Source organism: Rhinatrema bivittatum, chromosome 4 (genome assembly GCF_901001135.1).
Source record: "Rhinatrema bivittatum chromosome 4, aRhiBiv1.1, whole genome shotgun sequence".
Classification (NCBI taxonomy): domain Eukaryota; kingdom Metazoa; phylum Chordata; class Amphibia; order Gymnophiona; family Rhinatrematidae; genus Rhinatrema; species Rhinatrema bivittatum.
This window is the reverse complement of record NC_042618.1, coordinates 81,265,935-81,289,032: the sequence shown is the minus strand read 5'-3', so window position 1 is coordinate 81,289,032 and position 23,098 is coordinate 81,265,935. Positions and strand designations below refer to the sequence as shown.

The 23,098-nt window shown below is 46.7% G+C and overlaps 1 protein-coding gene across 3 annotated transcripts in view; it reads left to right on the top strand.

Moving 5' to 3' along the window:
* The first annotated feature begins 362 nt into the window (after positions 1 to 362).
* Positions 363 to 23,098, top strand: part of ESRRB (estrogen related receptor beta) — a 54,269-nt gene continuing 31,533 nt past the window's right edge. For 2 of the 3 annotated variants that reach the window (XM_029597419.1, XM_029597418.1), the window contains exon 1: positions 363 to 756. In XM_029597419.1, the coding sequence (XP_029453279.1) occupies positions 372 to 756 (385 nt within the window). In that variant the 5' untranslated portion in view covers positions 363 to 371. The remainder of the gene's footprint in view (positions 757 to 23,098) is intronic. The other variant, XM_029597417.1, reaches the window with a different exon arrangement.

The following is a 23,098-nucleotide window of genomic DNA, read 5'->3' as shown; positions in this document are numbered from 1 at the left end:
ATTGTTGAAATAGACTTTTAACCAGACATGTCTAAACAATTAAAAACATGTTTTTCCCCCCAAATCTGGCTAAAATCTGCCCGAACAAATCACTCTGCACGCAGATTTAGATGGGGGGAAAAAAGGCCACAAGAATGCACTTTTGACAGCAGAGCTCGCTCTCTCTTGTCCACATGGCCTCATAGAGACTGATGGAACAGGAATTCTGAGGGAGTGGGGGGGTTGAAGGTTCAGGATACGAAGGTGAGGAATTATATCAATGAAATTTGATGTGAGAGAACCGATTAGGCCTGACATGAATTTTCTCCCCTATGTTGCTGTGATGGACTCTCATCTGCTCTCTTCCTCCCCTCTCCAGGCTGTTAAGCAGAATGACCACAGACGATCGGCACCTGTCCTCCAGCTGTGGATCCTTCATCAAGACAGAGCCCTCCAGCCCTTCCTCAGTCATCGATACAGCCAGCCACCACAGTCCCAGTGGCTCCTCAGATGCCAGCGGCAGCTACGGACTTGCCTTAGGAGGCTTGGACTCGCCTCCCATGTTCACGGGCATGGGGCTTGGTATGACCTCCTGTCGTAAACGTTACGAGGACTGTGCTAGTGCTATCATGGAGGATTCTCCCACTAAATGCGAATACATGCTCAACGCCATCCCCAAGCGACTCTGTTTGGTGTGCGGGGACATCGCGTCTGGATACCATTACGGTGTGGCCTCCTGTGAGGCTTGCAAGGCCTTCTTCAAGAGAACCATCCAAGGTAGAGTCCAGCGTGAGTGTTACCATTTCTCCAGTTCCTGGGGACAGCAAACACTCTGAAAGCTGTACAGAGTGAGACGTGCTTTTTCTCTGGGGTGAGGGCTTTCCAATCCCTGGGCAGTGGGATACTTACTGCCCTTAACAGAATGCATGGGGGTAACCTGCATGGAGCGGCAGTTACTAGGGATGTGTATTCGTTCATCCATTCGTTTAATTCGTTTTGACGGTGTGCACGTTTCTCGCAAATGGAAGGTAGGCACACAAAACTGATGGTATGCATGCATGTAGGCAGCCACAAACATGCACACATTCCATCGGGTTTGCACGCCTAACTTCCGTTTGTGAGATGTCGCACAGCACCCAAAATGAATTAAATAAATGGCCCAACGAATGCACATCCCTAGCAGTTACTGCCCTTAAGAGAACACATGGGGGTGACCAGCATGGAGCGGCAGTTACTACCATAAGCAAATTACGGGGTAGACTGGATGGACCAATTGGTTTTTATCTGCCATCATTACTGTGCATATTTATAATAAATTCTTTCTGTCTTCTGCCTCTCAGTCATATCTGAAGAAGAGATGTATTTGGTTTTAAAAGCTCATGTAATACAGCATTTTTGGTCCAATTAAAGATATGGGAACTCAAACAATTCAGAGTTTCTGCATAATTCATAGAGATACTAGAACTGGGTGGGGGGGGGGGGGGGGCTGTTTAAGGAAAGGAGCAAGTTAGCAATGTAATGAAAAGTGTGTGACAGAAACCCACTCTCTCACCAAAGGTGTGTGACAACCAAGGGAATGGTGAATAAAACGGAAAATGTCATTACACCTCTGTATTGCTCCATGGTGAGACCTCACCTGGAATACTGTATACAATTCTGGTCGCCGCATCTCAAAAAAGATATAATTGCGATGGAGAAGGTACAGAGAAGGGCTACCAAAATGATAAGGGGTATGGAACAGCTCCCTTATGAGGAAAGACTAAAGAGGTTAGGACTTTTCAGCTTGGAGAAGAGACGGCTGAGGGGGGATATGATAGAAGTCTACAAAATCATGAAAAGACGAACAAGTTAATGTAAATTGGTTATTTACTCTCAGATAATAGAAAGACCAGGGGGCACTCCATGAAGTTAGCAAGTAGCTCATTTAAAATTAATTGAAGGAAATTCTTTTTCACTCAGCGCATAGTTAAACTCTGGAATTCATTGCCAGGGGATGTGGTTACAGCAGTTAGTGTAACTGGGTTTAAAATCGTTTTGGATAAGTTCCTGGAGGATAAATCCATAAACTGCTATTATGGTAATTAATAAGCAATAGTAGTTTGGGATACATTTAATGTTTAAGTACTTGCCAGGTTCTTATGGCCTGGTTTGGCCTCTGTTGGAAACAGGATGCTGGGCTTGATGGACCCTTGGTCTGACCCAGTATGGCATGTTCTTATGGGAGCACAGACCGAAGGGAAAAAAAGTCAAAATAAAGGCAGAACAAATAAAAAAGTATCCGGGAAATAAGAAGAGTGAAAGAGAAGAAGGAATGAGAGAGACCTGTGATAGAAAGCCCAAGAAAAAAAGGAATAAACAAACAGCTTAAAAGGCTGGAAAATTATTTCATTTTATTCTTAGATTAAATTTTTAAAATTATTTTCTGAGCTAAAATGAATTGACCGAATTGGTCCGATTAAAACTAATCGGAGAAAGTTCTTTTTTACTCAACGCACAATTAAACTCTGGAATTTGTTGCCAGAGGATGTGGTTAGTGCAGTTAGTGTAGCTGGGTTTAAAAAAGGATTGGATAAGTTCTTGGAGGAGAAGTCCATTACCTGCTATTAAGTTCACTTAGGGGCAGATTTTAAAAGGAGCGCGAATAGGCCTACTTTTGTTTGCGCTCAGGCGCAAACAAAAGTACGCTAGATTTTAGTAGATTCGCGCGGAGCCGCGCGAATCTACTAAAAAACCTGGATCGGCGCGCGCAAGGCTATGGATTTTGTATAGCCGGCGTGCGCCGAGCCGCACAGCCTACCCCCGTTCCCTCCGAGGCTGCTCCGAAATCGGAGCAGCCTCGGAGGGAATCCTCTAACACCCTCCCCTCACCTTCCCCTCCCTTCCTCTACCTAACCCCACCCGCCCGGCCCTGTCTATACCCCCCCCTTACCTTTGTTGGGGGATTTACGCCTCCCAGAGGGAGGCGTAAATCCCCGCACGCCAGCGGGCCTCCTGCGCGCCGGGCCGCGACCTGGGGGTGCGTACGGAGGGCACGGCCACGCCCCCGGACCGCCCCGGGCCGTAGCCACGCCCCCGTACCCGCCCCCAAAACGCTGCCGACACGCCCCGAAAACGCCCCGACGACCGGGACCGCCCCCGACACGCCCCCTCCGAAAACCCCGGGACTTACGTGAGTCCCGGGGCTCTGCGTGCGCCGGTAGGCCTATGTAAAATAGGCCTACCGGCGCGCAGGGCCCTGCTCGCGTAAATCCGCCCAGTTTTGGGCGGATTTACGCGAGCAGGGCTCTTAAAATCCGCCCCTTAGAGAATAGCCACTGCCATTAGCAATGGTTACATGGAATAGACTTAGTTTTTGGGTACTTGCCAGGTTCTTGTGGCCAGGTTCTTGTGGCCTGGATTGGCCACTGTTGGAAACAGGATGCTGGGCTTGATGGACCCTTGGTCTGACCCAGTATGGCATTTTCTTATGTTCTTATGACTGTACTTGTCTGGCTTTTGGTTCTGATCAGAGTGATTTGCTTTGGATCAGGCCTGACTCTCTTATCTACATTTTGGGCTTGTTCACCTGAATTCTGCATTTGGCCGGAGGCTCTAATTATTCTATTGCACACTTTACCTTTGATTATCACACACTTTTGGTTGGAGAGTGTGTTTTTGTCACACATTTTACCTTAGGAACATCAGAACATAAGAACTTGCCATGCTGGGTCAGACCAAGGGTCCATCAAGCCCAGCATCCTGTTTCCAACAGAGGCCAAACCAGGCCACAAGAACCTGGCAATTACCCAAACACTAAGAAGATCCCATGCTACTGATGCAATTAATAGCAGTGGCTATTCCCTAAGTAAACTTGATTAATAGCAGGTAATGAACTTCTCCTCCAAGAACTTATCCAAACCTTTTTTGAACCCAGCTACACTAACCACATCCTCTGGCAACAAATTCCAGAGCTTTATTGTGCGTTGAGTGAAAAAGAAGTTTCTCCGATTAGTCTTAAATGTGCCCCATGCTAACTTCATGGAGTGCCCCCCTAGTCTTTCTACTATCCGAAAGAGTAAATAACCGATTCACATCTACCCGTTCTAGACCTCTCATGATTTTAAACACCTCTATCATATCCCCCCTCAGCCGTCTCTTCTCCAAGCTGAAAAGTCCTAACCTCTTTAGTCTTTCCTCATAGGGGAGCTGTTCCATTCCCCTTATCATTTTGGTAGCCCTTCTCTGTACCTTCTCCATCGCAATTATATCTTTTTTGAGATGCGGCGACCAGAATTGTACACAGTATTCAAAGTGCGGTCTCACCATGGAGCGATACAGAGGCATTATGACATTTTCCATTTTATTCACCCTTCCCTTTCTAATAATTCCTAACATTCTGTTTGCTTTTTTGACTGCTGCAGCACACTGAACCGACGATTTCAATGTGTTATCCACTATGATGCCTAGATCTCTTTCCTGGGTGCTAACTTCTAATATGGAACCCGACATTGTCAGGCCTATTACCTAACATTTTTGACGCACTATTTTTACCCCTTATACAGTAAGGGGTAATAGTGCGTCGAAAACGCGCGGCCAACCCCCCCCCCCCCCCCAAAACTAATAGCGCCCGCACCATGTAAATGCAAGTTATTCCCGCGTGATTCAGAAAGTAAAATGTGGAGCCAAGCCGCACATTTTACTCTCAGAAATTAACTTGTTACAGTTTTGGCTGCAGTGCAACCGCCTCACCACCAGGGGTCCCTCTAGTGCTGGCTTTCCGGACAGGCCCAGTCCATCTTATCTGTCCACTCTGTGCTCTGGGTGTGTCCTTATAACCCTGCCTGCCAGTTGCCTCGGTGCTTCGGCATCGAGCTCACCTGGGCTCCCTGCTCTAGCCTTGCGCGGCCTTCGGGCCTCCTTCCTCGTTGTTCTCACCTGGCCTACGGGCCTTCTGACCTGCCCTGCTTATGGTGTTTGGCCTACGGGCCTTCTGTGTGTGTGTGGCCTACGGGCCTTCTGACCTGCCCTGCTCTGCTTATGGTGTTTGGCCTACGGGCCTTCTGTGTGTGTGTGGCCTACGGGCCTTCTGACCTGCCCTGCTCTGCTTATGGTGTGTGGCCTACGGGCCTTCTGTCTCTGTGTGTGGAGCCTACGGGCCTTCTGACCTGCCTTGCCCCGCTTATGGTGTGTGGCCTACAGGCCTTCTGTGTGTGTGTGGCCTACGGGCCTTCTGACCTGCCTTGCCCCGCTTATGGTGTGTGGCCTATGGGCCTTCTGTGTGTGTGTGGCCTACGGGCCTTCTGACCTGCCTTGCCCCGCTTATGGTGTGTGGCCTACGGGCCTTCTGTGTGTGTGTGGCCTACGGGCCTTCTGACCTGCCTTGCCCTGCTTACTGTGCCCTGACCCAGCCTGAACTTAGACTCTGCTCATTGCCGCCTGCCCTGACCCAGCCTGAACTTAGACTCTGCTCATTGCCACCTGCCCTGACCCAGCCTGAACTTAGACTCTGCTCCTTGCCGCCTGCCTCTGACCCAGCCTGAACTTAGACTCTGCTCATTGCCGCCTGCCCTGACCCAGCCTGAACTTAGACTCTGCTCCTTGCCGCCTGCCTTGACCCAGCCTGGAACCAGACACTGTTTCTAGCTTCCTGTCTCTCTCCACCTGGAGCCACCCTGCTGGGTGGTGTTCACGCCTCCTGACCGGAGCCCAAGTGTAACAGTATGCCGAAGCCATCAAATTTTCCAGGGGAAGAGATGGTCTGTGTCCTGCCGGTGAGTCAACTTTTTCACTAATTCAAGATGCCTCCTTCTTTAAAGTTTTATACCTGCAATTCCTGTCAGACTTTGAATTATCCAAGCTATCAGAACTGTGTAGCCTGTGAACTTGTTGGTCAGGAACACTGGTCATGCAATAATTGCAACAAGAAAAATGTCTCTGTCTATCAGGAATGTTTGAACTGTCTGGCTCCTAAACCAGGGTGGTGGAAATGCTCCTGTCTTCCGTGTTTACCACCAGGCAAACCCTGCCCCCGGTGTTCGGCTCTAGGACCAGCTGTGCCATTAGAAAAAGCTATCAGCTCTCCTAACCAGTATTCTGTTTCTGGCTCAACTAAAACAGACATTTTTGCTGGCAGTTTGTGGATAGAAAAACCCAGGACTTACCTGGCCAAGAAGGCTTCTGTGACACCAGTGCTAGAGCCTCAGGAACAGGTTTCTCTCAAACGGAGAGAGTTGATTAACTCTAGCAGGGCTCTGCTGCCCACAGCTGCTGTTGAGACACTAACGAGCACATTCCCTAGACGTCCTAGAACTGCCTGTGCCTTCTCTAAACTGCTCCTCCAGAAACAAAATAAGGAGCCTCAGAGTGTGGCTCGAGGTATCAAGCCCACAGCAGTGCTACTTGAGTCTTCTATGTGCACTGCTTCAAACCTTGCTGCTCTGCCATCTGAGCCTGTTTCATCACCCCAGGAGGGGGCCAAGCCTGCTGCCTCGCCCCAAGAGGGGGCCAAGCCTGCTGCATCGCCCCAGGAGGGGGCCAAGCCTGCTGCATCGCCCCAGGAGGGGGCCAAGCCTGCTGCATCGCCCCAAGAGGGGGCCAAGCCTGCTGCATCGCCCCAGGAGGGGGCCAAGCCTGCTGCACCGCCCCAGGAGGGGGCCAAGCCTGCTGCATCGCCCCAGGAGGGGGCCAAGCCTGCTGCATCGCCCCAAGAGGGGGCCAAGCCTGCTGCATCGCCCCAGGAGGGGGCCAAGCCTGCTGCATCGCCCCAGGAGGGGGCCAAGCCTGCTGCATCGCCCCAGGAGGGGGCCAAGCCTGCTGCATCGCCCCAAGAGGGGGCCAAGCCTGCTGCATCGCCCCAAGAGGGGGCCAAGCCTGCTGCATCACCCCAGGAGGGGGCCAAGCCTGCTGCATCACCCCAGGAGGGGGCCAAGCCTGCTGCATCGCCCCAAGAGGGGGCCAAGCCTGCTGCATCGCCCCAGGAGGGGGCCAAGCCTGCTGCATCGCCCCAGGAGGGGGCCAAGCCTGCTGCATCGCCCCAGGAGGGGGCCAAGCCTGCTGCATCGCCCCAAGAGGGGGCCAAGCCTGCTGCCTCGCCCCAGGAGGGGGCCAAGCCTGCTGCCTCGCCCCAGGAGGGGGCCAAGCCTGCTGCATCGCCCCAAGAGGGGGCCAAGCCTGCTGCATCGCCCCAGGAGGGGGCCAAGCCTGCTGCATCGCCCCAGGAGGGGGCCAAGCCTGCTGCATCGCCCCAAGAGGGGGCCAAGCCTGCTGCATCGCCCCAAGAGGGGGCCAAGCCTGCTGCATCGCCCCAAGAGGGGGCCAAGCCTGCTGCATCGCCCCAGGAGGGGGCCAAGCCTGCTGCATCGCCCCAAGAGGGGGCCAAGCCTGCTGCCTCGCCCCAGGAGGGGGCCAAGCCTGCTTCATCACCCCGAGAGGGGTCCGAGCCTGCTGCATCGCCCCAGGAGGGGGCCAAGCCTGCTGCCTCGCCCCAGGAGGGGGCCAAGCCTGCTGCCTCGCCCCAGGAGGGGGCCAAGCCTGCTGCCTCGCCCCAGGAGGGGGCCAAGCCTGCTGCCTCGCCCCAGGAGGGGGCCAAGCCTGCTTCATCACCCCGAGAGGGGTCCGAGCCTGCTTCATCGCCCCGAGAGGTGTTCCAGCCTGCTGTTTCATCCCGAGAGGGGCCCAAACCTGCTGCACTACCCCGAGAAGAGCCTGCTAAACCGGTCCTGCTGCCACCCCCGGAGGGGCTCAAACCGGTACCATTAACAGACTTTCTAACTCAGCCATCTGAGCCTGTTGAATGGCTCCAGCTGTTGTTGCCCTCGGAGGGGCCAGATCTCATCTTTGAGTACCCCCTGCTAAGATGGGACCCAGGAGGAGGGGGAGGCCTTGAGGAGGGGGTACTGTTACAGTTTGGCTGCAGTGCAACCGCCTCACCACCAGGGGTCCCTCTAGTGCTGGCTTTCCGGACAGGCCCAGTCCATCTTATCTGTCCACTCTGTGCTCTGGGTGTGTCCTTATAACCCTGCCTGCCAGTTGCCTCGGTGCTTCGGCATCGAGCTCACCTGGGCTCCCTGCTCTAGCCTTGCGCGGCCTTCGGGCCTCCTTCCTCGTTGTTCTCACCTGGCCTACGGGCCTTCTGACCTGCCCTGCTCTGCTTATGGTGTTTGGCCTACGGGCCTTCTGTGTGTGTGTGTGGCCTACGGGCCTTCTGACCTGCCCTGCTCTGCTTATGGTGTGTGGCCTACGGGCCTTCTGTCTCTGTGTGTGGAGCCTACGGGCCTTCTGACCTGCCTTGCCCCGCTTATGGTGTGTGGCCTACAGGCCTTCTGTGTGTGTGTGGCCTACGGGCCTTCTGACCTGCCTTGCCCCGCTTATGATGTGTGGCCTACGGGCCTTCTGTGTGTGTGTGGCCTACGGGCCTTCTGACCTGCCTTGCCCTGCTTACTGTGCCCTGACCCAGCCTGAACTTAGACTCTGCTCATTGCCGCCTGCCCTGACCCAGCCTGAACTTAGACTCTGCTCATTGCCGCCTGCCCTGACCCAGCCTGAACTTAGACTCTGCTCATTGCTGCCTGCCCTGACCCAGCCTGAACTTAGACTCTGCTCCTTGCCGCCTGCCTCTGACCCAGCCTGAACTTAGACTCTGCTTATTGCTGCCTGCCTTGACCCAGCCTGGAACCAGACACTGTTTTTAGCTTCCTGTCTCTCTCCACCTGGAGCCACCCTGCTGGGTGGTGTTCACGCCTCCTGACCGGAGCCCAAGCGTAACATAACTCCTGCCATTAATTTTGGCCGGCAGAGGGGAAGTGCACAGAAAAGCAGAAAAAACTACTTTTCCCTACACCCTCCGATTTAATATCATAGAGATATTAAATCGGAGGCCCCAAAAATAAAAAATTTAAAAATCTGCCCGCGGCCTGCGGGTTGGAAGACGGGCGCTCAATTATGCCGTTGTCCCTTTTCCGAACCCGTGGCTGTCAGCGGGCTCGAGAACCAACGCCGGTAAAATTGAGCATCGCCTGTCAAACCCACTGACAGCCGCCGCTTCTGTGAAAAAGGAGGAGGGACGCGCTAGTGTCCCTAGTGCCTCCTTTTACCGCGGGCCCTAATTTACAAACCTGGGCTTTCTGAATCACGCGCCCAGAAGAGTGACCGGTGCGCGCGTCGGGAGAGCAGGCACTCGCTGGCTCTCCCGCGCGTTTTTCTGTATCGGCCTGACAATGTTAGGTTCTATCTTAGGAGCTACCACCCAGGAAAGAGATCTAGGTGTCATAGTGGATAATACTTTAAAATCATCGGCTCAGTGTGCTGCAGCAGTCAAAAAAGCAAACAGAATTTTTACCCCTTACCGTATAAGGGGTTTAAAATAGCACATCAAAAAAGTGCGGCCAAACGCGGGCTAACAGTGCGCTCCGCCAGAGTGCACTTCACTGTATCGGCCCGTGTGTAACTACAGCAAGGATTATTTTTCCTTATATGCATCGCCTTGCACTTATCCACATTAAATTTCATCTGCCATATAGAAGCCCAGTCTTCCAATCTTGCAAGTTCCTCCTGCAATTTATCATAATCCGCTTGAGATTTAACTACTCTGTATAATTTTGTGTCATCTGCAAATTTGATCACCTTTTCCAGATCATTTATATATATACTAGGGATGTGAATCGTGTCCTCGATCGTCTTAACGATCGATTTCGGCTGGGAGGGGGAGGGAATCGTATTGTTGCCGTTTGGGGGGGTAAAATATCGTGAAAAATCGTGAAAAATCTAAAAATCTAAAAATCGCAAAACCGGCACATTAAAACCCCCTAAAACCCACCCCCGACCCTTTAAATTAAATCCCCCACCCTCCCGAACCCCCCCCAAATGAGTTAAATAACCTGCGGGTCCAGCGGCGGTCCGGAACGGCAGCGGTCCGGAACGGGCTCCTGCTCCTGAATCTTGTTGTCTTCAGCCGGCGCCATTTTCCAAAATGGCGCCGAAAAATGGCGGCGGCCATAGACGAACACGATTGGACGGCAGGAGGTCCTTCCGGACCCCCGCTGGACTTTTGGCAAGTCTCGTGGGGGTCAGGAGGCCCCCCACAAGCTGGCCAAAAGTTCCTGGAGGTCCAGCGGGGGTCAGGGAGCGATTTCCCGCCGCGAATCGTTTTCGTACGGAAAATGGCGCCGGCGGGAAATCGACTGCAGGAGGTCGTTCAGCGAGGGTTCCGGCGCCTCGCTGAACGACCTCCTGCAGTCGATCTCCTGCCGGCGCCATTTTCTGTACGAAAACGATTCGCGGCGGGAAATCGCTCCCTGACCCCCGCTGGACCTCCAGGAACTTTTGGCCAGCTTGTGGGGGGCCTCCTGACCCCCACGAGACTTGCCAAAAGTCCAGCGGGGGTCCGGAAGGACCTCCTGCCGTCCAATCGTGTTCGTCTATGGCCGCCGCCATTTTTCGGCGCCATTTTGGAAAATGGCGCCGGCTGAAGACAACAAGATTCAGGAGCAGGAGCCCGTTCCGGACCGCTGCCGTTCCGGACCGCCGCTGGACCCGCAGGTTATTTAACTCATTTGGGGGGGGTTCGGGAGGGTGGGGGATTTAATTTAAAGGGTCGGGGGTGGGTTTTAGGGGGTTTTAGTGTGCCGGCTCACGATTCTAACGATTTATAACGATAAATCGTTAGAATCTCTATTGTATTGTGTTCCATAACGGTTTAAGACGATATTAAAATTATCGGACGATAATTTTAATCGTCCTAAAACGATTCACATCCCTAATATATACTGAAAAGCCCTGAGGCACTCCACTGTCCACTCCCTTCCACTGAGAAAATTGCCCATTTAATCCTACTCTCTGTTTCCTGTCTTTTAGCCAGTTTGCAATCCACGAGAGGACATCGCCACCTATCCCATGACTTTTTACTTTTCCTAGAAGCCTCTCATGAAGGACTTTGTCAAACACCTTCTGAAAATCCACCGGTTCACCTTTATCACATGTTTATTAACTCCTTCAAAAAAGTGAAGCAGATTTGTGAGGCAAGACTTGCCCTGGGTAAAGCCACGCTGACTTTGTTCCATTAAACCATGTCTTTCTATATGTTCTGTGATTTTGATGTTTAGAACACTTTCCACTATTTTTCCTGGCACTGAAGTCAGGCTAACTGGTCTGTAGTTTCCCGGATCACCCCTGGAGCCCTTTTTAAAAATCAGGGTTAGATTGTCCATCTTCAAATCTTCAGGTACATCGGATGATTTTAATGCTAGGTTACAAATTGTTGCGACCGTCGGTCTGCGATGGCTTCACTCCGCCTACCTCACTCTTCTTGTGGCTCCTCCCGCTCACCTCAGACTTCTGGCTGCCGCGGCGTCTGCCTGCCGACCTCTCCGGCGTCCCCGGATCGGCTTTGGTGCTGCTTCCCGCCATAATCCTCCAAGGTACATAGGGTGCGCGCACGCCGCCCTCATCTTTATTTCCTCGTTGGCACGAACCTCAGGGGCGTCGCCCTGAGATGACGTCACGCTGCCCGGATATTTAAGCCTACCTCTTTTGCTAGCTAATCGAGTTAGCAACAACTTGGATTACTACGGATGGGATTCGCAATCCGTACCGAAGCTGCTCTGCCACTCCAGCGTTATCTGGAACTCTTATTGCTAACGGGGTCCCCGCTCCTCAGGGGCCTGCCCTCTGTTCCAGTGCCAGACCTCTCGTCTAGTGCAATCGCTGTGTGAGTACAATACCACTGAGTCTCTCTACTCTAAGGGATCAGGTACTCGCTCCTCGAGGGCCTGCTCTCCCTGTCTCGGAGCTTCTCCTATTCTCCCTGGGACTATGAATGTTTCTCACTCTGTACTCATAACTCTCAGTCTCTTTCCACTACAGCACAGCCAAGCAGAGGATTCGCTGTTCCAGCGTCCTGTGGGATACTCGCCCAGCCGGGCTCAACATCTACTACTCATTATTGCCACCTCTGGTGGTATTCAAAATTGTTTAAATAAAGATTCAATCTGTGTTTGTGTGTCCAGAGTCTAGCCTGACACCGTGGTCCCTCACAGGACTGTCCCCCTATGGGCATGGTCAGCTGCCACAGTGTCCAAGGATCCACCCAAACATCAATAACCATAACACAAATTAACTAAAATAGGTCTGAAATTTCATTTTTGAGTTCCTTCAGAACTCTGGGGTGTATACCATCTGGTCCAGGTGATTTACTACTCTTCAGTTTGTCAATCAGGCCTACCACATCTTCCAGGTTCACCGTGATTTGGTTCGGTTCATCTGAATGATCACTCTTGAAAACTGTCTCTGGAATGAGTATCCTCCCAACATCCTCTTCAGTAAACACCGAGGCAAAGAAATCATCTTTCCATGATGGCCTTATCTTCTCTAAGTGCCCCTTTAACCCCTTGATCATCTAACGGTCCAATTGACTCCCTCGCAGGCTTTCTGCTTTGGACATATTTTAAGAAAGTTTTATTGTGAGTTTTTGCCTCTATGGCCAATTTATTTTCAAATTCTCTCTTAGCCTGTCTTATCAATGTCTTACATTTAACTTGCCAATGTTTATGCTTTATCCTATTTTCTTCTGTTGGATCCTTCTTCAAATTTTTGAATGAAGATCTTTTGGCTAAAATAGCTTCTTTCACCTCCCCTTTTAACCATGCCGGTAATCGTTTTGCCTTCTTTCCACCTTTCTTAATGTGTGGAATACATCTGGACTGTGCTTCTAGGATGGTATTTTTTAACAATGACCACGCCTCTTGGACATTTTTTACTTTTGTAGCTGCTCCTTTCAGGTTTTTTCTAACAATTTTTCTCATTTTATCAAAGTTTCCCTTTTGAAAGTTTAGCACGAGAGCCGTGGATTTGCTTACTGTCCCCCTTCCAGTCATTAATTCAAATTTGATCATATTATGATCACTATTGCCAAGCGGCCCCACCACCGTTACCTCTCTCACCAAATCCTGTTCTCCACTGAAAGTTAGACCTAAAATTTCTCCCTCTCTCATTGGCTCCTGAACCAATTGCTCCATAAAACTATCATTTATTCCATCCAGGAACTTTATATCTCTAGCGTGTACCGATGATTTTTATTTATTTATTTATTTTTAATTTTTATATACCGACATTCTTGTATAATATACAAATCATACCAGTTTACATTAAAACGGGAGACTGTTAATAGCGGCAAACTCTGACTAATTAACCTGGTTGTTCAAACAAACATTCACTTAACCTCATCCTAGTCTCTGTCCTCACCCCCCACGTACCTTAACCCTATCTATGTAACCCTTACCACCTACCCTCCTATAACCATCTCCGGTAACCCATAACTATTACCTATTGTCAATACAATTTGCCGCAGAAACTACTGCTTTGACTGTCATACAGTTATGTAAATATAATATATAATATAGCTGCTATCTCTATAAAGTTGTTTAATTTTGCTGTATCCTCCTGCTATTATACTCACTTGGTCCCTTAGACCGTTCCTCATTCTCTCCCCGTTCCTTACGAATCCCTGTTAATTGTAACTTTATCCTTCCTTTCTCCCAACTAGTTTTTGGCTCCCCAGTTATATGTGAACCGATGTGATATTCATTTGAATGTCGGTATATAAAAGTTATAAATAAATAAAATAAATAAATAAATAAACTCAATGAATACCAGCAGGAAAAAAAGTTACCTTTGTCAAATACATTTAACATTAATAACAATTATTAATGATACATTTACCCAGTCAATATTGGGGTAATTGAAGTCTCCCATTATTACCGCACTACCAATTTGGTTAGCTTCCCTAATTTCTCTTAGCATTTCACTGTCCATCTCACCATCTTGACCAGGTGGACGGTAGTATACCCCTATCACTATAGTCTTCCCCGACACACAAGGGATTTCTACTCATAAAGATTCAATTTTGTATTTAGTCTCATGCAGGATGTTTATCCTGTTGGACTCTATGCCATCCCGGACATAAAGCGCCACACCTCCTCCCGAGTGCTCCTCTCTGTCATTGCGATATAATTTGTACCCCGGTATAGCACTGTCCCATTGGTTATCCTCTTTCCACCATGTCTCTGAGATGCCAATTAAGTCTATGTCATCATTCACTGCTATACATTCTAATTCTCCCATCTTACTTCTTAGACTTCTGGCATTAGCATACACACATTTCAAAGTTTGTTTTTGTTTGTATTTTCATTCTGCTTTTTAATTGATAGGGATAAGTTAGAATTTTTTAGCTCAGGTGAGTTTTTAGTTACAGGCACTTGGACTACTTTTCTAATTATTGGAACCTCACTGTCGGGATGCCCTAATTGTAATGCATCATTAGTATCCTTTAAAGATACCTCTCTCCGAACCATGCGCTGCTGAGCGACTGTCGGCTTTCCCCTTTGTTCTAGTTTAAAAGCTGCTCTATCTCCTTATTAAAGGTTAGCGCCAGCAGTCTGGTTCCACCCTGGTTAAGGTGGAGCTCATCCCTTCGGAAGAGACTCCCCCTTCCCCAAAAGGTTCCCCAGTTCCTAACAAAACTGAATCCCTCTTCCTTGCACCATCGTCTCATCCAGGCATTGAGACTCCGGAGCTCTGCCTGCCTCTGGTGACCTGCGCGTGGAACAGGGAGCATTTCAGAGAATGCTACCCTGGAGGTTCTGGATTTAATCTTTCTACCTAAGAGCCTAAATTTGGCTTCCAGAACCTCCCTCCCACATTTTCCTATGTCGTTGGTGCCCACATGTACCACGACAGCCGGCTCCTCCCCAGCACTGTCTAAAATCCTATCTAGGTGACGTGTGAGGTCCGCCACCTTCGCACCAGGTAGGCAAGTTACCAGGCGATCCTCACGCCCACCAGCCACCCAGCTGTCTACATTCCTAATAATCGAATCACCGACTATGACGGCCGACCTAACCCTTCCCTCCTGGGCAGTAGGCCTTGGGGAGATAACCTCGGTGCCACCTCAGCTGCCAGTACAGAGGCGGGTGCTCGTCAGAATTGAATCCATCATGTTTAAACCTCTGAAGAGGATGGGCCCTGCTTCTTTAACTCACCTCTTGGTCCCTTGTGGTCCCACCTCCAGCGGTGGTGAAGCTTTACCGCCACTCATAGGTCAGCATTTAGCATTGTCAGGCCCGTGTCGTGGAAATGGGGAACCAGTGGACCTTCCTTCTCAAACCAGCTGTCTGATTTTCAGAAAACATTCAGAGGCACAGCTTTCTGCCCAGCTCTTCTCATGATTTCCTGGTAACTGGTCCTTTCTGGATTTCTGGCTGTTCTGGTAACTGAGGTGTTGGGGGCTGGGAGTGAAACCTGAGTTAATTTTTATTGATTCTATACTTTGATGCTCTATGTAACTTTTATTTAGCTTAAGTACCTTGTGCATGTTGCTTGTAAATTTGCTATATTATGTTTTTATTTATTTTGTCTGCAAAGTCGCTTTGAGGTTCTTGGAGAAGAAATACAAGAGAAGAAATACAACAAATCAATCATCTGCTTGCTAGCCTTAACCTTATTCTTAACAACAACAACAAAACCGAGATCCTAATCATCAATCAGGACAACAACAACAAGTTGCTAAATCCAGCTAACCCACTCACTGCAACTATTTCTTTATTAAATCACTCTCCGCAGGTACGAGACTTAGGCGTCATTCTAGACGATCAGCTTAACCTTTAAAAAATTTATAAGCACCACTACTAAAGACTGTTTTTACAAGCTTCAAGTCCAGAGAAAGCTGAAACCTCTTCTTCATTTCAATGATTTTCGGTTGGTTCTACAAGCCATTATACTATCAAAAATCGACTATTGCAATTCGCTTCTTTTCGGCCTCCCAATCTCATCCCTCAAACCCCTCCAAATGCTACAAAACTCTGCAGCTAGAATCCTTACAAATACGAATAAAAAAGATCACATCATTCCCATTCTCAAATTCCTCCATTGGCTTCCAATTAAGCATAGGATTCTTTATAAAGTGCTCACAGTAATTCATAAATCAATTCACAATATATCCCCTCTTCACTTAAGCACCCAACTACGTCTTTATTCTTCAGCTAGACCCATCAGAGGAGCATATAAAGGCACTCTCTACGTTCCTTCAACAAAATCCTCGCTTCATAAACGTACAATATCTACTGCTGGCCCCATTCAATGGAACGCGCTCCCGCCAGATATCCGTCTAGAGACCTGCCACTCTACATTCAAAAAGAAACTTAAAACCTGGCTTTTTAAACAAGCTTTTACAGGACCATAAGCACTTTTTTCCCGATAGCCAGCAAGAGTTCCTCTTCCTCATCATCATCATTGCATCATCATCATCATCGTATTCCCCAAGTTCTATACTTCTACTCATCTACTCTGTATGACTCATGACTCTGTATCCAATCTCTTACTGCAGGTCTCATGTGACATCTACTGTTTTCCTTTTATGTTTCTTTTTGTTTATTTTGCTAAATGAGACTCGTTAGCCAATACGTTTACATTACTATGTTAATGTTGATCTAGTTTACCCTGTTCCAAGTTCCTTAACCTTGTTTTATGTAATGCCTCTAGGCAAAAATTTATGTTCTGTTTCAATGTAAACCGATGTGATCTGTATTTCATACAGGAACACCGGTATAAAAAAATCTAAAAATTAATTAATTAATTAATTAATAAACGAATAAAGGACGCATTTAGAGCTGGAGATTGCTGTGAGTGGGAACTGGCGCAGGAGCGGATCTGCGGGAGTGGGTGGGTGGGTGGAAATTGTACAGGCAGCTCTTGGACACCGGGTCGATACAAGGCCGTGCGCAGCGGCTAGCACACGTGATTGGACACGCGTCCGTAACCTCCCATGCACTACGGGGATTAGCACGTCCAAAAGGCGCATCCACGTCACCGCCTAGCGAATAGCGGTCTTCCCATGTAAATTCATGTAGATGAGGCTGTTAGTTAATCCCCGCGATCCAATACATTTTCTGTGTGGCCAATGCGGGCTTGCAACGTGACAAATCTTATGCCAGCCTGGGGCTCACATAAAGCTACGCCATGCTCAAGGGTGCATTGAAAAAACCAGAACATCCTGCTTCCTGTGATTCCTCTTAATAGTATCGTCCTGATACTAAGAAGGAGGAACCAAAGAGAGCAGATTCACTTTAAAAAATATATTTTTTGAAAAAAACAATTCTGGAGGCCCAATATACCCACACAGAAGATGCACTGACCAGGCCGAGTATCTTGCGCGTCTATGCCGGTAGCGGGAGAAAACGGGCGCTTTTATTGAGCGTCCATGTTCCCAACCCACGCTGACGGCCATCTCTCCTGTGCACCTGATGTCGAGGAGGCGCCAGGGACGCACATTTGTCTATAGCACCTCCTTTTTAGTGCGACCCCTCATTTAAATATTGGATCGCCCGCCCAGAAGAGGTGGCTGGGCGCACGTTAGGAAAACGGGTGCTCAACACTGACCGCCCGTTTTCCGAACAGAAATATTGCATTGGCCCCTTGGGAGGCTGATAATCAAATGCTACTTAGCCGGACATACAGAACTTATCCGGCTAAGTGGTGACTGCTAATCGTAGCAGGATGTTCAGTGGTCGCAGGGAATGGGAGGCCTGGGACGGTGCTACTTATCGGGTTAACTTAACTGAGCACAGAAGGGTTTAGAACTGCTCATAGTGTACCAAGTTTTGGGCATAAGTTGCAATTTTTCACAAATTCATTTTCTAACAGGATTCGTATGCAAAGAAATCCGATAGAAAATTAAGTTTCCCACAGAGAACTTTGCAAACAAAGATAACACCACCTCATTAAACTGCAGTCGTATGTTTTGCAAAAATCAGCCTGCAAAGGCCTTTTCATGCATATTTTAATGGTGAAAACATAGTTAATGAACTGCTTTGCATGATTTTGCATTGCAGCAGCTCATTAACTTTGAATTTGCATAAAATTTCCCAAGTGTAAACTCACATTTGTAAGGTTACCACATGGAAAACCAAAAACATTTGCACATTAAAAGGGAGACCTGTGCCCGAAAGCCCAATTTCGGGACACAAACATGAAGCAGACCACAAAATTGAAAGCACTGTAGCACATCAGCCTCACAGGGAGTTATAAATACAGAGTCTTGCCTCAGTATTGCAGCTCCTAGGGACGCACTCCTCTTGGTCCTGTTGGCTGGTTCGGGATTGTGTTGCTCCTAATTAACACTTTGGAGAGGTCGGGAGGTTGTTTATAGACTACAATAGGAGGTTCAATGACTGTTTCTCAGAGAGCATGGGTTGAAGCATCAACGTTTCTTGATATCTATGAATAGACTCACCAGGCAAAAAAAAAGACACAGCAGAGCTAGAAAAGATACAGAGAAAGGTGACCAAAATGATAAAGGGGATGGAATGGCTCCCCTATGAGGAAAGGCTAAAGAGGCTGGGTCACTTCAGTTTGGAGACGGGATATAATAGAGGTCTACAGAATCACGAGTGGAATAGAGCAGGTAAATGTAAAATGGTTATTTACTCTCTCAAAAAATACAAAAACTAGGGGACTCTCATTGAAAACAAATCGGAGAAAAACGTTTTTCACTCAATGCACATTGAAGCTCTGGAATTCATTGCCAGAGGACGTGGTGAAAGCACACAAATATGAGTTTCCATCAGCAGAACTTTATACTGCATGTGGTCTATCCTATTATAATGATATCTATGAAAAACAACAAGTACCAACCTATTATCATATAATTAACCTCCTTATCTCCTCACACATACCACTGTGCTCAATATATTTGTGAACCATCACCATTACTGTACAAACAATACCAGCTTGACGACATCACAGCCATGTTAGTACTACGGACACTGTACATGTCCATCAATCCGAGAGATCACGCTAACTTTGAAATTGATTTGATAATGTGCCGAATTCCAACCTCTAATGCAAATCATTCATTCACATGTCTGCAACAGATATAAAATGATGGCGGTTAACCTCTGCATACATAATATATAATACCACTATCTGCACAACTCTACTCTAAATAATTCTACTACCACATTGGTAAGCACTATATCTCAACTGTGTGTTATATTCCCACATATTCACTCGATATTGGCTCGAATATATTGCTCTTATGTACCATATACTCGCCAAATATTATTGCTAAGGCGTTCACCAACCAAACACTTAAACTCTCGATACATACCCAGACAAATTGAACCAAAATACCGCATACTCACTTAATATATTCTTAAAGCGTCCTCTCACCAGACAGTTCCTTCCACAATGGCTTGTCTATTATGCATTTCCAATCCTATACTATTTAAATCAGTTACAACCAATCGAACTTCATGATTCTAGGCACCTACGTCACATCCAATAAATCCGGGAACCCGCATCACTTTTGAACAAACTTTATAATTTTGAAGGTGTATTCCCAACAAGATACATCCGGGGACTAAACCAATTTGACAAGTAAAGAACTGTATTACTACTTCAAATGAGGCACGCCACAAAAACCATACACCTAACATGTATCGTTAATTGTAACCAGGAACTTACAAAATTTATATAACTGCCCTATACCTCAGTCATCTCTACTGATCTACTGCATTATCCATATCATGGAGAGACATAACCAGAAGTGCCTCAACTTATAACCAACCAAATTTTATGGAATGGATGTGTACCCACATCTTATCTATCCCGTGCATTCTTGAGCTATCACATGTGTACAATATCATATAGCCTACCACTTAATAATACTCACAGCAACATATATTTTCCCCTTATTGACACAAAGTCTTTATTTCATAAGTATGCCTTCATATCCACACTGTCCCAACTAAACTAACACATATTAATAGGGGCTATATTCTGCAATGGGAACTCCCCACTCTTCATGATGACTCAATACTACTACTGATAACCACATCCTATTAACGTACTTCAAAAAGCAAAAACCGACATGTCTTATTATTACCCATAAAACGCCTCCCACTCCACTGCTTCATTAAGACCCTTGGGGGATACCGTATTCCATTGATATATATACCTCTGCTCAATTTTTCTCAGAACTCTATTTATCTCTCCTTGTTGACGTATGTGACACTGCTGGATAAGGAAAACAGAAGCTGTTCGACACCGTGATGCGCTTCGTGCCAATGGGCTACTAAAGGTGCTCCAATTTTTTTCTGTTCTCAACCTGCTTTTATGTTCTATTATACACTGTCTGATTTGTCTCTTAGTGTGGGTACTTGCCAGGTTCTTATGGCCTGGATTGGCCACTGTTGGAAACAGGATGCTGGGCTTGATGGACCCTTGGTCTGACCCAGTATGGCATTTTCTTAGGTTCTTATATATAATAGGTCACAAGGGCATATAATAGCGTATATAAGCATAATAGAGCTACAAGTGAACTTGCCTCTAATAATAAACGGGTACTTTCTATCCGGTACATTGAATGTTTTTATCACCAAGACGTTATTACAAACGGAACAAGCCCCACATTTACATTGGCCCTTTGTTGCCTCCTCCTCTTGTACATCCCTATGGGTTAACATTGATCTAAGATTAATGCCTCTTTTCATTGCAAAGATGGGGAGTTCATCAAACCCTGGTAAACCTTTTAAGATGTCCCAATGCTTAAGTATACTACGCATTATAATACCAGACTTGGATGAAAAGAGAAGGGTACCCACTGGTCTAGTAATCTGATTGCGGGGACTCAGCTGTAATAAATTGTACCTGTTAGTGTATAACGCTCTCTTATACGCTTGCTTTATACACTTCTTAGAGTATTCTCTCTCTATAAACTTCATCATCAGTGTATTTGCACATTTTTTATCTTCATCAACCGATGAGCAAATACGTCTGTAGCGCAGAAATTGACTTACAGGTATACTCCTTTCAATTTTTTAGGATGAAAGCTTTGAAAATGAAGTGTCGTGTTTTTGTCCGTTGGCTTTACATATACAGACGTGGAAATTTTTCCATTACTCAGTATCACGTTGATATCCAAATATGGTGATTGGGTAAAACTAGATTGTATAGTGAACTTGAAATTAGAATTGCACGAATTCAAATATTTTATTTATTCATTTATTTAAAAACTTTTCTATACCGTTGCTAAGTTAAATACCATCGCAACGGTTTACATGTAGGCACATATTTAATGAGGGTAAAAGTGTACAATAGTACATTCTAACAGGTGCCGTTAAAGGTTCGGTTACAATATATCATTAGACATAGACATTTAGTGAATATTGTTCAAAATTCTTCAACTCCTCACTATTTCCATCCCATATCCAGAAAAGATCGTCTATATATCTCTTGTAAAAGCTTACTTGGAAAAATGTAGACGTATATAGGTGTCTCTCTTCAAACATACCGACATATAGGCAAGCAACTGATGGTGACGAGGCGACCCCCATGGGGATACCCTTAATCTGATTAAACAATTTATTATGAAATTGAAAATAAAATTTGGAAATCACTATCTCGGCTAGCTGATTGATGACAATTTTTCTCGATCCTCTGATATCTAGTTTAGTTAGGGACATGTCTATAAATAATGCTTCCTGCTGGGGGATATTCATATAAAGCGACGTGATGTCAGCAGTAACAAGTCTGCTACTGTGTCCTATATTATCTAGATGTTCAATCATAGTAATAAATGTGGTAGAGTCTCTGACATAAGATTTAATATCCTTAACTAAGGGTTGCAATACATTATCTATAAATTTGGCAGCATTCTCAAAAACCAACCCCCTCCCAATACAATAGGCCTACCTGGGGGTTTTATTAAGGATTTGTGTATTTTGGGTACAAAGTAGAAGTATGGGGTATTGAATGAATCTACCTGTAAATATCTTTTCTCTCTATGAGTGATAATCCCCTGTTGTTTGGCCTTATCTACGATGTCATTCAAATATATCATAATATCATAACCTGGATCCTTCTCTATATATTCATAAAACATGGGATTATTCAATTGAGACCATGTCTCTGTGGTGTCCATGATTACTAAGGTGCCCTCTTTATCAGGTTAAAGCGATAAAGGGGTTCTTAGGGAAGATAAGGCCATTGCAGAAAGACTAAATTAATTCTTTGCTTCCGTGTTTACTAATGAGGATGTTGGGGAGATACCAGTTCCGGAGATGGTTTTCAACGGTCATGAGTCAGACGAACTGAACGAAATCACTGTGAACCTGGAAGATGTAGTAGGCCAGATTAACAAACTAAAGAGTAGCAAATCACCTGGACCAGATGGTATGCATGCTAGGGTACTGAAGGAACTCAGAAATGAAATTTCTGATCTAGTAGTTAAAATTTGTAACCTATTATTAAAATCATCTATTGTACCTGAAGACTGGAGGGCGGCCAATGTAACCCCAATATTTTAAAAAGGCTCCAGGGGCGATCCGGGTAACTATAGACCAGTGAGCCTGACTTCAGTGCTGGGAAAAATAGTGGAAACTATTCTCAAGATCAAAATCATACAGCATATGGACTGAATCAAATCATGGTGAACCTAGAAGATGTGGTAGGCCTGATTGACAAACTGAAGAGTAGTAAATCACCTGGACTGGATGGTATACACCCCAGAGTTCTGAAGGAACTAAAAAATGAAATTTCAGACCTATTAGTAAAAATTTGCAACCTATCATTAAAATCATCCATTGTACCTGAAGACTGGAGGATAGCAAATGTAACCCTAATATTTAAAAAGTGCTCCAGGGGCGATCTGTGAAACCACAGACCGGTTAGCCTGATTTCAGTGCCAGGAAAAATAGTGGAAAGTGTTCTAAACATCAAAATCACAGAACATATAGAAAGACATGGTTTAATGGAACAAAGTCAGCGTGGCTTTACCCAGGGCAAGTCTTGCCACACAAATCTGCTTCACTTTTTTTGAAGGAGTTAATAAACATGTGGATAAAGGTGAACCGGTAGATATAGTATACTTGGATTTTCAGAAGGTGTTTGACAAAGTTCCTCATGAGAGGCTTCTAGGAAAAGTAAAAAGTCATGGCATAGGTGGCGATGTCTTTTCATGGATTTCAAACTGGCTAAAAGACAGGAAACAGAGAGTAGGATTAAATGGGCAATTTTCTCAGTGGAAGGGAGTGGACAGTGGAGTGCCTCAGGGATGTGTATTGGGACCCTTACTGTTCAATATATTTATAAA